This window comes from Triticum aestivum, chromosome 5A (genome assembly GCF_018294505.1).
Source record: "Triticum aestivum cultivar Chinese Spring chromosome 5A, IWGSC CS RefSeq v2.1, whole genome shotgun sequence".
In the NCBI taxonomy this organism is placed as follows: Eukaryota; Viridiplantae; Streptophyta; class Magnoliopsida; order Poales; family Poaceae; genus Triticum; species Triticum aestivum.
The window spans coordinates 523,728,671-523,742,880 of NC_057806.1; the positions used below are offsets into that span (position 1 = coordinate 523,728,671).

General features: G+C 46.2%; 1 protein-coding gene and 1 long non-coding RNA gene across 17 annotated transcripts; one reads left to right on the top strand and one right to left on the bottom strand.

Moving 5' to 3' along the window:
* Positions 1–1,873: 1,873 nt before the first annotated feature.
* LOC100037629 (dehydration-responsive element-binding protein 1B) lies at positions 1,874–2,879 on the bottom strand. The gene has a single exon (XM_044529463.1). The coding sequence runs from the start codon at positions 2,753–2,755 to the stop codon at positions 2,117–2,119; it is 639 nt and encodes a 212-aa protein (XP_044385398.1). The 5' UTR covers positions 2,756–2,879; the 3' UTR covers positions 1,874–2,116.
* A 5,207-nt stretch (positions 2,880–8,086) lies between these two features.
* LOC123104468 (uncharacterized) lies at positions 8,087–13,981 on the top strand. Of its 16 annotated transcripts, none has more exons than XR_006450357.1 (9): positions 8,087–8,500; positions 8,598–9,337; positions 9,644–9,728; positions 10,118–10,205; positions 10,738–10,980; positions 11,532–11,729; positions 12,568–12,649; positions 13,355–13,422; positions 13,515–13,981. It is a non-coding gene; the product is annotated as an uncharacterized lncRNA (long non-coding RNA). The 16 variants fall into 16 exon arrangements; XR_006450358.1 differs by having other exon boundaries at positions 8,598–9,080; positions 9,216–9,337; positions 9,644–10,205; XR_006450361.1 differs by having other exon boundaries at positions 8,598–9,080; positions 9,216–9,238; positions 9,644–10,205.
* The last annotated feature ends 229 nt before the right edge of the window (positions 13,982–14,210 follow it).

Here is a 14,210-nt window from a genome sequence, read left to right on the forward strand (position 1 = left end):
TTATGCAAGGGATATACAATGATTGCATCCACCGTCTATCATTGTTTTGAAATTCATGCCATGCCTTTTTTTGGCACCTTTTCTGTATTATATAATTTTTTGTTGCTGTTTTTTATTTTTAAGTCTAATGTAATGCTTCATTGTGTACCAGAAAATGCACCCCAAAACAAGCGCACACTTGTTTGTAGGTACACGGGTATATTACGATACAATTTGAAATGAGAAAAAAGATCTGATGAACGAAGTTTAACACTATGAAACAACACAAAATTATCACAAACCAAAAAATTATCTGGATTAGGTTCCATCTCCACCAGGGACGGTGGCGGCATGTCCGGATCGGTTCACGGCGGCGCAGCCGGATTGCTGGTCGGTCGTCGGCACGGTGGTGGGTGCGACTCGTCGGCAGTTGGGCAGATCCGCGGGATTCTACCCTTGTCTGGCCCTTGACAGCGCGGGCAACTACGGGGGAAACCCTAGATCTCCTTGGGATCGAGCGATGGCGGCGCTTTTGCGTCGTAGTCCCTTTTTAGGGCATTGTTTTGGAGTTTGCTCCGGTCGAAGGGACCAGCGACGTCGGCGGCGCACGTCTGGTGGAGCAGCTGCCGATGAAAATCGCACCGAGTATGGTCAAGGCGGACGATGGCGGCGTCTTAGATGTCGTTTCCTTGTCGAGGCATCGTCGTTGCAGTCTGCGTCATCAGGCTCGGGATGCTCCGGGGGAAACCCTAGATCTGGGTCTTCTGGATCGGACGATGATTATTTCCCTCCTGGGGGCATCGTTTTGGAGTAAGTGCTGGTTGGGCGGTTGGTGGAGCGGTACTTCATCTCACACATCGATGGTGGCGGATATCGGCGGCATGGCGCTATGGAGGCTCGGCGTCCGATGCACGGAGATGGACTCGCGTAGGAGGAGGTTGCTGTCTGGCGTCATGGTGACGTCGATGGCAGAGTGGCCATACAAGGTAGAAGCCTCAATATGTTCTGAAGACGGACCTGTGGAAGATGGCGGCGACGACACACGAGTGCGTCTGACTGGATTGTGCCCCAGACCCGGTATGTGGCTCGGCTGGTGCTTCCGAATATGTTTCGGCTTTCGGCTTTTGATATTAGACTTAGGTGAGTGGTTTGGGTAGTGGCCCAGCTAGCACCCCTTCATCTTTTTGGATAGGAGTAGCGACATGTGTTGCCAAGATGGTGGATTTAGGCACATTGTTGTAATACTTTGTAAGGTCCTCAAAAATAATCAATAAAGTGGCCGTATGCATCTCCCAGATGCAGAGGCCGGGGTCATCCTACTTTTCTAAAAAAAAGTTCCATCTCTCTAACTACATGAGCTAATAGCAGTTTATATATAGTTGTTACATGCATACCCCTGATCTTAAGATATTTCTGGTCATCCCACCTGAACGAATAGTATCTGCATGCTCTTGGAATCCTCTTACAATCAGTCCAAGACCATCTTTGTCAAGCTGTGACAAATTTTCAATGTGTCTTTTCTTCTTTCCTTTCTCATAATGCAATTCTTATTTTTAAGTGCCTTTTCTTGTTTCTATTGACATAAAATATAATATCTTATGTCCATAATAATTGCGCAGGTACACATTCTTTATTCACTAGAACACTCAAGTGCTCGCTACTATACGGTTATACCCCTGACTTTGGGATATTTCTGGTAACCTCATCTGAACGAATAGTACCTGCTCTTGGAATTCTCTTACAAGCAGTCCATGTCCATCATTGTCAAGCTGTGACGCCGTAAGTTCCTTAATGTGCAAGTATTTTTCCTGTTTTTGAAGTGTCTTTTCTGGTTTCTATTGACAGAAATTATGATATCTTATGCCGATCATGGAGTGCTTGAGGTCCATAATAATTGAGAAGTACTCATTCTGTATTCACTAGAACACTCAAGTGATTCAACTCAACAACAAAAAAACACTCAAAGTGATTGTCCGAAAAAATAACTCAAGTACAAATGCGCCCTCCCCAAAAATAGACAGCGGAGGCTTTCACAATGAACGAGCACATATGGACATATGGGGAAAATATTCCCTTCTGTTTCCTCCCATATTTGGTGGAACAGAAGCAGAGAAACCGTCTAAAAACTTTTAACTGCTTAGTCGAACAAGTAGCTCCATGGCGGTGTCTCGACGCCACCGAGCTCAAAGTCTTCCCGCCATGGTCTGGTGTCCGGCGACTCCATGAACTCCGAGTAGCACGATCCGGCATCCATGCCGCCAAACCAGTGCTCATTCAACAGCTCGCTGGACATGGACAGGGCGCTCGGTGCCGGCAAGCCATCGATTTCCTTCTCGTCATCGGTTGTCCGCGCAGGGGACAATGGTGCCATGGACGCGACCGGGTGCTGCCTTTGGAACGCCAGGACGGCGACGGCGACGGCATCCTTGATCTCCTTGGCCGTGCTGAACGGGCCGGCGAGGACGGGGAGCATCCGCCAGGCGGAGTCGGCGAAGTTGAGGCAAGCGGCGCGGCCGGAGAGCGCGAGAACGGCGGCGTCGTGCGCGCGCGCTGCCATCTCGGCGGTGGTGAAGGTGCCGAGCCAAAGCCTGGAGCCCCTCATCCCGAGCACGCGCACCTCGCACACCCACCGGCCGGCGGGGCCCCGTCGCCGCACGCCGCGGTACAGCGGGTGGCGCGTCTCCTTGAACTTGGTCCGGCCGGCCGGCCGCTTCGGCGGTTCCGACCACACCGTCCTGTGCCCATCACACGGGGAGGCGGCATCAGCGGCGTCCATCGATCGATCGCAGTGTCGCCGGGAGCCTGCCGACTGTGGGGTAATTAAGCAGCGAGTTTAGCTGCTGCGTTGAGAGATTTGAGAGAGATGGATGCTGGAGAGGAGGAGCGGTGAGGCTTGGTTGGATGAGGAAACGGCGGAGTATATATATAGCTGAGTAGTGGTTGCTCGCCGTAGCGCGGAAGGGGATTAGCGCGGGGAGTGGTGGGGTCACGCGCTCAGTGACATTAGCTTCAACGCCTACGTGGAGCAATATCTGGCCACATAATCTGCACCACATGCAAGGACAAGCATACTAGCAAGCACTAGATCTTTTTCTTTTCTTCCGTCGAACAAGTATCTTAGTTGAGGCGACACTTCACACCCAAGCATCTTTTGTGGCGAAAATTAATGAATAAAATAAACATCTTGGCATATCTTTCGGGGCCCTGTTGGAGGCCCAGAGGGCGACGTAACTGAGAGCGCAGCGCCTGCTTCCTCACACTCACACTCACCCACTGTCGACTGAGTGAGCAAATGACAAGGACAGCTCGCTTATATCGGCAAGGATTTTTGTGACATGAAATCGGGAAAAGATCCAGGGCTCGCCTTTTAGACCAAGCAACGGAAGGTATACCTGTTAGTCTCACCACACGTCAAAGACTACGCCTGTTTTTGGAAACATTTTTGTGAGTCATCCTTTTTTTTTGCGAATGAAATTATTTGCGAGTCATCAACAACCCGTTATTTTGGGAAACGTTTCAGGCCGGGCACCGGCCGAACCTTCGGCCGGTCGCGAGCCACGCTGGCGCCCCATGCTCGCCCAAGACGCGCCCCGCGCGAGACTCCTGTTTATTGTTGGGCCCCACGTGGACCACCCCTCCTCCCTTATCTTTTCCCTAACTGCTGCCTTCATCTCTTAGCTCCAGACACATCGTTTCCCATGGCCATATTTCTTCTTCCTTTTCCCCGCGCTGCTGCCTACCGGCTGCCGCTGCCGGCCGTGTGCTTCGCCGAGCCAGGGGGACTACCCGACTGCTGCCAGTCCTGCTCCTCCACACATCTTCTCCCCCAAAACATCTCTCTCCTTCTGTCTCAAATAAGCCATGGTTCAAGACGAGGCAAGGTCTGGGAAGGAGGCTGCAACCGGTGCCCGGGGAGGCTGCGACCGACCATGAGGCTACGAGCATGACCTCAGGACGGCGAGGATGGGGCGACGCTCCTCCGAGAAAACAATCAACGTCGTTATTTTTGCTACATGCTTCAACCGACGTTGGAATTTGCTACAAACGGCATCGCATACTGCTGCCACCGGTGTCACGTTTTGCTGCAATGCACAATCAACCTCGCTTTTTTGCTACAATCGATGTCGCTTTTTGCTACAACCATTTTTTGTTTTTTGCTGCATATGTTCAGGCTGAGTTGCGACCCGACGGTGGCGGCAATGACTTTTTTGCTGCAACCGTAATAGATTTTTGGTACATCCAGCAACAATTTTTGCTACATCCATTCTTTTTTCGCCGGCAACGATACAATGGCGAGATACAACCGCCGGCGACAATGACAAGTTTTTTTTGCCAAAAAGCTATAACGGGCATCGACAAAAGCTGGAACCGGCCATCAGCGGAGCTGCATCTAGTGTGGTGGTGCCCCGGCAGCCATGTCGGGCACCTCTCGCGGAGCTCGACGCCCATGGCCATGGCAACAGCCCCTCGCGGAGCTTGACGTCCATGGCCATGGCAGCACCCCTCGCAGAGCTCCATGCCGATGGCCATGGCGGCACCCCTCCCGGAGCTCGACGCCCATGGCTATGGCAGCATCCCTCGCAGAGCTCGACTCCCGTGGCCATGGCGTGCCCTAGCAGCCACGGCGGTATCCCTCGAGCGGAGCTCGACGAACATGGCCATCGTGTCCATCTCCAGGCCGGGAATCATGCACCTCGCCGGTCACAGAGGGGCGCGCGTTCAGCGCGAGGAAGGAGACGAGTTTGGGGGAGAATCAGACGATTACAGGAGCGCAGATCGTACGGCTACCGAGTGACCGGCAGAACTTTCGGCCGGCGCACCGGCGCCTATCGTTGCCCTTATTTTTAGCCAACTATGATGTTTGTTGGGGTGTATTTTTCAAGTCAATAAACTATCTATGTTTCAAAATACTTCGCATATAAGGAATTACTAACTCCACCCTCAACCTAAAATAAGTGTCTCAATTTTAATATAACTTTTTTATTAATACACGACAAAGTTAACTTCCAAATGTGTTCCAAATCTAGGGCTATAACACAATTACTTGGTGGTCCTTGGATTGTGATCACGCACCCGTCCCGCTTGCCCACGTTCTCAAATTCCCATTAGTTTTCTTTCATGTACTTTTCTCAAGTTGCGTTTCTCAAATTCCCATTAGTTTTCTTTCATGTACTTTTCTCAAGTTGCGTTACTCCCAGCACGCTCTGTTCCCACACTGATTTTGTTTCTTTTTTTTTCATAGATTCCTTTGCGGATTGTTATGGGAATCCAGTTTTATCACGTAGATCGACCAAAAACTAATTCTCAGAAGGTGAAAAATTATGTATTTGCATAGGATTCCAACCCAGCACTCCATAGAAGTCAGTTGGCCCAATAACCAACTCAACAAACTTCAGTTATTGTCAAATAGCAGAAAACTAATCAATTTGACCCTAATTTACTATCATATTTAGTAAAGAGAACTCTTCAGGTTTTTTCTCATGGGGGTTCTCTTGTGTTCAACTTCATGTTGAGAAAGTAAAGCATCCCAAAGAGGCAAAGACGGTCCGACGGTGGTGAGGGTGTTGCTGGTGGATCTACGGTCCTGTATAGGAGATGCAGTCTGAGAGGTAGCGTATGTTTGCAAAGTGTAGGTGGCGGGGCATCTCGAGGTGGAACCCGACTACATCTTCGTAGTACTTCATGCGAGAGGGGACGGCGAAGGGAGACTGCATGTAGTTATCAACTGATCAATTATGTACTTATCAAAGTAAACATGTTATAATTATCAACATGGTTATTATTTAGTTATCGGGCTGCATATCCTATATTTACCAAAACATGATTATTATTTACTTACTGACCTGCAAATGCTACAGCTACCACGCCTACGATTAGCTCTCTAGGATTTTGTTTTGCTCTTGAGACTTTGTTGGTCATTTTAAAATGTTGCAATATTTAATTGAATGATGTGTGCAACGATCCATGCCAAGGCCGGGGGACCAACCATCTTTACCGGTGGGTCCAGCGTGTTGTTGTGTCAATTTGGTTGTGATTGGGATAATGAAGCGAGGTTTTGGTTATATTTACACCAGACTCTAAAAGTTTCAGTGTTATGCTATGAGGTTTTTTATTGCACCCAATCCAAATCTCATGTTTTTGCATAATTAACGTTTGAATTTACGATTTTTTTTGGTGTTTTTCTTTTGCGAAAAGTATACAACATATGTATCATTAGTATAAATTCACTATAGATGTAGGGGCTGTATCTCGAAACACAAAGGTGCATGCCCAAGCGCATGCTTCCTGGTGCGAAAATGTTGGTATGTCTCCTGAATATATTTTGAGAATCTGAAATCTGAGCCTACTCTCAGGTAGGATATCATTTTGTTGGATATATGTTTTCCTTCAAAATTATCTTAGGGAGCCTCATTTGGTTAAATTTCAACGGACAACAGCAATTTCAGGAGGAGGGTGGGGATTACGTCGCCATTTTTGCACTCGTGCGATACAGACACTTTTTTTGGAAGAGCATGACTACGTGACATGGCACTCATTTTTTTAGCGAGGCGCGACATGGCACTCTTGGCCGACTTGGACGCCTGAGTTTGAGTTGATGGCGAATTCCGGTTGATGGTAGGATGCCGTGTGGTGCGACCAACCTCCAACGTGGACAAGGCTGATCGACCACGCGTAACTCCATCCATACCTTTTGTTTGGCTAGCAATGCTGAATTTTTGTCTAAAAAGACTACCTACCCAGTACAATTGACAGAAAAGACCGCCTCTAAATCAGATTGCCAAAAAAGACCACCTAATTCGTGGCGGCAGGCGCGCCAGCCAACACGTGGCGTCTGCCGCCACACGCGAAGGCAGCAGACCCTGCCGCCACGGTCCCAGGCGGCAAGTGGCCTGTCACAGGAAATCATCGGGAGCGACCAGAACAAGACGGAACGGGATCAGTGGTGGGCCCAGCCGCCACACCAGGAGGCGGCAGTGCTGCTGAGGCCGCGAGTTCGACTGGAGCACGGGCCGTGTATAGCTGCGCTGAGCTGATCACGCCTCGTCGCCTGACCGGAGTGCATGCGCAAGGGAGAGGTGCGTGCAGTGCAGTGCAGCTTTGCCTAGCTGAACAATCCACCATTGTATTAGTCGCTAGTTGGATTTACCGCTGTAGCTTTTGGGCCTACACTGCCATGCATGCATGTGCTTGCCGTACGTCCTGATTAACCATCGCGGGGCTGCTGCAGTACATGCCGCCTCTGGGCGTGGCGGCATGGCCCGCCGGCCAGCAGTCCATCGCAGTTCCCGTTCCGTTGTGTTCTAGCCGATTCCTGTGACAGACGACCTGCCGCCTGGGCCTGTGGCGGCAGGTGCTGCCGCCACGGCGCGTGGCGGCAGGCGCCACGTGTCCGCTGCCGAGTTTGCCGTCACAAACCAGGTAGTCTTTTCTGGCAATTTGACTCAAAGGTAGTCTTTTTTATCAATTGCACCGCGCAGATGGTCCTTTTGAACAAAAAATCAGCAATGCTTTGAGAAAGGCACAAGCAAACGTCATGCTATAGTAGCACACTGCCATCACAGAAATATCTAAACTAAGGTGACATGTCACAACGCATCTTGGCCATACAGTTTAGGAGGAAGGCGAGAGCTTGGCCCTGTATGATCACGGTCCAGCACTCGATCGAGATTGTGGCTGAACGTTTGCGTGCCCCCTCCCTCGCAAATAATGCGACATCTCGCGTGGCTGCTCGCGTTTTCTTTTATTTTTCTTTTGAACTGGGCGTGGCTGCGTAAGTTATTTTTAAGAGCAGCACTGAAGCATCCACGGTAACGGTGAAAGGACAAAGCAAGCCTTGGCAGATGGGCCTGTACACGTCGACAGCGACGGGCTCTGGCTCCGCAAAGGTTATATCTCGCTTATAGCGAGCTCGATGGAAAACTCTCCTGAAGCATTGAACATATAAACCCTCAAGAAGTCATAGGCAGGACGAGGCCATCCACGTCGCCTTGAAATTGCTCGTGCCACCGCCTGTAAATTCCGTGCCCCGCCAAGGGCATTTTAGTCATTTCACGCGCAGCATATAAAACTCAACCCACCCGTGGACAAACCCTAGCCGTCGCCCGCTCGCGCACTCTCCTCCCCCTCCTGCCTCTTCTCTTCCCCGCCTCCTCCTCATGTCGCCGCCTCCGCTCCCGCACTCTCCTCCCCCTCCTGCCTCTTCTCTTACCCGCCTCCTCCTCCTGTCGCCGCCGCCGCCGCCTCCGCTCCTGCTGTCGCCGCCTCGCCGCCCCAAACCCCTGCCGCAGCGGAGAGAAATCCATGTCGGTGGACAAGCCCGACGGCGGGGGGGTCTCCTCCTCTCCTTCTCTGTGCTGGGGCGGGCAGGGCGCGGACAAGGACAAGGGGCTGCAGGAGGTGAAGAACAGCTACGCCTCGGTGGACGAGTACCTAGGCGTCTTCGAGCCGCTGCTCTTCGAGGAGGGCAAACCGCAGATCCTCCAGGGTCGCAGAAACGAGGACGAGGGGGAGGAGGAGGATGGTGGGCTTTGCTACACTTGCCGCTTGTGTGGATTTCTCGATTTCCGCATCTTGGTTTATTATAAGCAGTTCTTGGTTTTGTGTTTTGTGATCTGTAGAGATTAGCCTGGACTAGCAGAGAGGGGTGGTGAGATCATCTGCGGAGTCCGAGGGTTTCCACAAGTTGTCCATGCTGGAGACCGATGGCCTCCGCGACATTGTGTCACTGCCAGAGAATGTCCTCCTCCTGCTCTCCAAAGAGAAAGTAAGTTTCATGCTAGCAGGAAGCAGACAACATCCCAGCCAATTTAGTGGATATTATATTGTGCTGACTGCCGAACACTCAATCTGTTTGTTGTTTGAAAACAATAAACATTTGCTACAAATGTACATACCATATTAAGTATGGATGTTTTCAGATAAATTCTTAGGGTAATTCGATCAGTCCATCAGATCTATGTAGCATAAGTCTTGATTGCATTTTCCCCATAGTTACTGTGCACCATACTTATGCATATATTGTTTGGGTTGATTCCTACACCGAGTCGTGTTGCTGTACAAATAACTCACTTGTTTGGCGGTGCCATGGTGTCCCTCTCCAGGTTAGCTGAAACCTTCTTCCCCCATCATTCCTCATATTTGCTTTTCATAATTTACACACTGAGTTGTAGGTTAGTCGGAAATGTTGCATGAGGCAGAACAAGAATAAGAGCATTTGTCAGCCTTTTCATGTGCAGGTTCAGCAGCGGGCAATGCTCGAGTTAAGAGTTGGGTGCATAGCATATATATACATATGAAACGGATGTGAGCAGCAGCAGAGAGGGGATATCTATTTGACTGTCATCCTTCCCTGACTTGGGTTTGTCATCCCCGTCAGCGTCCGCTTCCTTCATTGGTCGTCGCTTGTTTGTACAATAGTGTCGCTACGAATAGTGCAGAGGCAGCGGGTTTCTTTTCTTCCATAATGTACTTTGATTAGTGTCTTGAAACACCAGATTGGAGATTTCTAGCTAGAGAAAGAGAATGAAATACATATACTAATATCATTGATTTTACATGCTCAGTACAGTAGAAAGAATTGCAAGAATTTGTATGACAATTTTGAATTCTCTTCAGAATGAACGGGTCATATGCTAAAGCAAACAATTTATGTATTGTTTTCTAGGAGTTTGGATCATTGTGAGAACATTTTTTAGGAGTTTGGACTACTCGCCGCTTGTAGCGCCCCACGAGGGCCGCTTGCTCTGCAGGTGCCTCCCGGCACTTGGTTTAATCTCTCTTGATGCTAAATGCTTGATGATGCGCCTCTTTGAAATAGAACATAGGATCTGGTACCAATCTGTCATGCTAGCATGTACGTGTTCTTTCTTAGGATTCTTATGAATATTTAGGGGTTTTAGCTATGTTGTTGATCAAGTACGGGTGCTCGTACCTGGTTAAGTCATTAAAATAAGAATCAATAATTAATTTTACAGCACTGAGAATTCCGGAGTTGTGCTCTCTCTTTGATCATTTGGCGGCTTCAATATATCTGATATCTCTTTTTTGTTATATATATTTATCTTTTCGACCTTAATTCAGAAGCACCATTTCATGATGTTATTTCTCTAGGACTGTAACTTATGGGCTGTGGATGCAGGATTAAGGACATGTACCTGCACTACAACGAGAGATCTGGGCTGCTGTCCCCGCTGATTGCCGAGGATATCTACAAAGTCATCATGAAGGTGAGGCCCATTTCTGACAGGAAATCTCTCAATATAACCGTTCTTATATATAAATAGACGGGTGGCAGTCGAATATAATATTTTTGCTCTGAATCTACTATTCCATTACATCTATTTAATCTCCATGGGAATAGGTCTGGTGTTACTACTATTTCTTTCGTTGTAAAACTGCAGTGCGACAGACTTTATAGATTTAAATTGACCATGCTTTTGGTGCCAGTGGTTTTGTATGTAAGTTGCAGTTGTTGTGCAACTCCATGTGTCCGTGTGATCTGATTTTACCTGTACTTCCAGGGAAGATAGACCTGTGTGAAATTTTCTCTTGAAGAATCATATATCTGTGTTATAAATTCTAAATATTATTTGTTTGAAATGGCACCTAAGCAACAAAAATTGTTTACTTTGCCTGAATATACACAGATTTTCTCTCAATGGGTTTGCATGAGAGTTTGATTGCTTATGTTTTGTTTCAACCCCATTTATTGGTCTGATGTTTTGAGGATTTTGATAGTACTGAGCTTCCTTTTTTCAGGAACATAAGATTAAGAAAAGATATCCATGATGTTTGGTACCTTACAGAGGATGCATTACGCGATGCTCTCAGCAATTTCGGCAAGATTTTATAGTCATGATTTATCCGTATTGATATGGATTCTAGAACCTTATAGGAAAATGTTGTCTTTCACAAGATGAAACAAAGCGTGCAGAGATGCTGAGGGAGGCCCTGCCGTGGACTGGCCGAGACTGTCGAGCATCGTGTTGAAAATCTTAAGAGGTACTTCTTTCACTCCTGCAATCTATGTGTGACTGTTTCTACAAGTTTAGATTCAGTGATTGGTTGTTGCCGCATTTGCATGGTGTCCGTCTTATCCAGAGGTTGCGATATACTTTGTCAACCAATGGATGATTATAAATTTGACCTTCTCATTATGGTGTTTATTTCCATGTGCAGAAATAGATTGTATCATGCTTTGTCATAGATTCCGTAGGTCTGGTGCCTGGTCTGTACCAAGAAATACCTATAGATTTTAATGTTCCTATGTGCATATAAGCTTTTGTATTTTGCTGGGCATTAACCTCAGTCACATATTATACATGGATGGTGGTGATTTCCTTCTTCAGCATTTATCATTTCGACATTACGTTCTTCATAGCTTGATTAAAGGTCTAGAGAAGCAAGATTTATTTCTACATTATGTTCTGCTTGTTGTCTATTGAGAAAGAACCAATTGTTTGTGACATTTATTTCGAACTTTCTATACTACACTCTTGATTCTTTATGTTCAATGTCCTTGATATTTTATTCCTTGTTGTTTTTTCCGAAAGGTACATGCCTAAACGGGGCTCATTGGTAACCTGGCCTCCTTTTGGTATATCAGTGAGGACATTTCGTCCAGTGTCCGCCTCTTCGTCCGTCTCTTCAAGCCATCGTCGAACGTCGTCAACCGCCATCTTGCTTGCTACCTGCTTGCCAGAGAGCAATGGCTTTCCTCGCTATAGTCGTTGCTTCTGTGTTCTGTTAGGGTAAGGATGTGCCTCTTCTTCCAACAGATTGATTTTGTTCTTCAAGCGTTGATTTGTTCTTGCCTTTCTCTTCTTGTTTTCTTCTTGTTCACAGATACAGAGCAGACATATTGGGTTTAATAAAATACCTACTATAATTATCACTGCATTTTTCCCATCTTCCTCTTATTTGACTGTTTAGTGTTGAGGAAACAAATTGCTTCCAGAGAATGCCTCCGTAGCTTTTGGTTGTGCTTAATTGTTTTATTTCTGTCATTGTACATTCAGATGCTTTTAAATTTAAGCGGAAACAACTCACGAAGATAAAATGATTAGCTCAACACTTAATAAAAATAGGCAATAACTTTGATATTTATCTGGGATTAACATGAAAATAATCTGCATTTTAAAACCTCGTGCATGGTCCAGAAAAGAAACTACAATAGTTTTACCAATACCGGGAATTCGTTATAAAATGAAACTGGAGTTGTAAAGCTTATGTTTGGTGCTGCAGAATAATTTTCAAGGCAATGTCTGAGTATCTTGTTTTTGTGCGTCCCCTAATTCCTTTTTTAGGTTATGTAAACCCCCTTAGAACTATGTATCATTTTTTTACAGTGTCATAGATAAAAAAAACATAGGCCAACCAATTTGATTTTCTGTTGTTCCTTGTCTACTGGTTTGATGTTCTATTTGTTCCTTGATCCTTTACCTTCCCTTTTGCTCTACTATTATTTGGTTTTGTTAGCTATGTATTTTTGCTGTCTGGTCTCTTCATCATACTTGCCTGTGATATGTTCAAAGAAATGACTGTGTGATAACGAGCTCTTTTTCTTACGGTTTATTCTATCGCTGTTAGGGGTTGGGCAGCTTGGGCTTGCTGGTGCTGGGAGGTGTTGGTTTTGTCTCCTTTCCTCGTGTGTGTTGCCTTTGAATCTCAGGTGAGCTCTGATGCTGGTGACTATGAATGTACGTGATTTGGTTGGTGAGATCTGTATTAGTGTGATCCATACATGAAATGGTGAAGGACTTCTACTACTGTATCAGGTTATAATCTGGAGTTTAGACTTAATTTTTTCATGGGGATCTAGAGTTTAGATTTGGATTAATCTTTATAGCAGTTTGTTCATGAGAAAATTATGACGGATAGAAACTAGATGTTATTATATATAATATCAGGATATGCCTATGCACGTATGCACACAGAATTCAGGTTACGGTGTAATTAGGAAACAAATGATACCTCATTGTGCCATCTTGGTCTGAGAAGAGGGGATATGCTTGGTGAATATATATGACTGCACTTCTACAAATATATATGCACATGAGCCTTTTGTGAAATATAACTGCACTTTACGATCCAACACCCACCCGACCATTAATTTCAGAGAAAAGGCTCATTATTTTACGATCCAACACTTCAGTAGCAAAAAATTGATTGCTATGTACTATTTGTAGTAAATATGTCACTGGTGTTACATCTACATAAATGTAAATTTAGATTTCAGAGGTTGTGCTTGAGAAACTATGTGTTATTTATTTGCCTTTGAGGAATAAATTTAGATGTTCTGTGCTGGTAATATCTTGTTTCTTTTTCTGTTCATGTTCTCATGATTTTGGCTCTTTTAAAACCTCAAACTGAGAAGACGGGTGCTAACAATATATGATTGATGGCAAAATCCATCTTTCCATTTAAAGGATGATCCCTTGATCGGTACGCTATCAAATTTTATGAAGGTCCCCATTTGAATCTTATGTTCCCCACTATAACTTGAAATATTGCGTAACCCAGTTTTCTTTTTGCAGGATGTTGAGCAGGCCTGCCTTATTATGAAACCTGGCGATTTAGCGGTACCACGCTGGCTGACCAAGAGGAGGAAACCCTCCCGTGTTGCTCCGCCTCCACTCTCCCTCCTCCGATGCATACTTGATGGGAACAGTTAGCTCATGTCTCTTAGATAATACTCCCTCCGTCCGAATAATGTAGGACGTTTTTGCAAGCTATGTTAGCTTGCAAAAATGTCTTATATTGTGAGACGGAGGGAGTGCTTTTTTTGCCAGAAGTCTCTTAGATAATACTTGGTGAGGCGTGTGCAGGCATCTTAGTACATGTTTCTGCACCCCTAGACTCACTCTCCCAACACTGTATTCAAGGCTCATTGAGGATAAGTGCTTCAAGATGCCTCCTACTCCTAATGCACATAAGTGCACTTGTGTCACTTGCCTCGTGAGATTATTGTTCACGACCTGATCATTTGTTATGTTATCCATTATCCAAATGCATGGCAGGTCTTTCTGAGAGAATTAAATATGCTATTGAGAATTTCACAAAGGGTTGCCCTTTATGCAAGGATGTACTTGAATACATTTTAGGAGATCAGGAAAAACTATGCATGTTACCTGATCAGGTTTTCCATGCTGTTTTTGCTGTCAGTGACATCATTGTTTCTGAAAATTTATAGGTTTCTCTGTAGCTCATCTGTAGATGCTACATTTCCAATT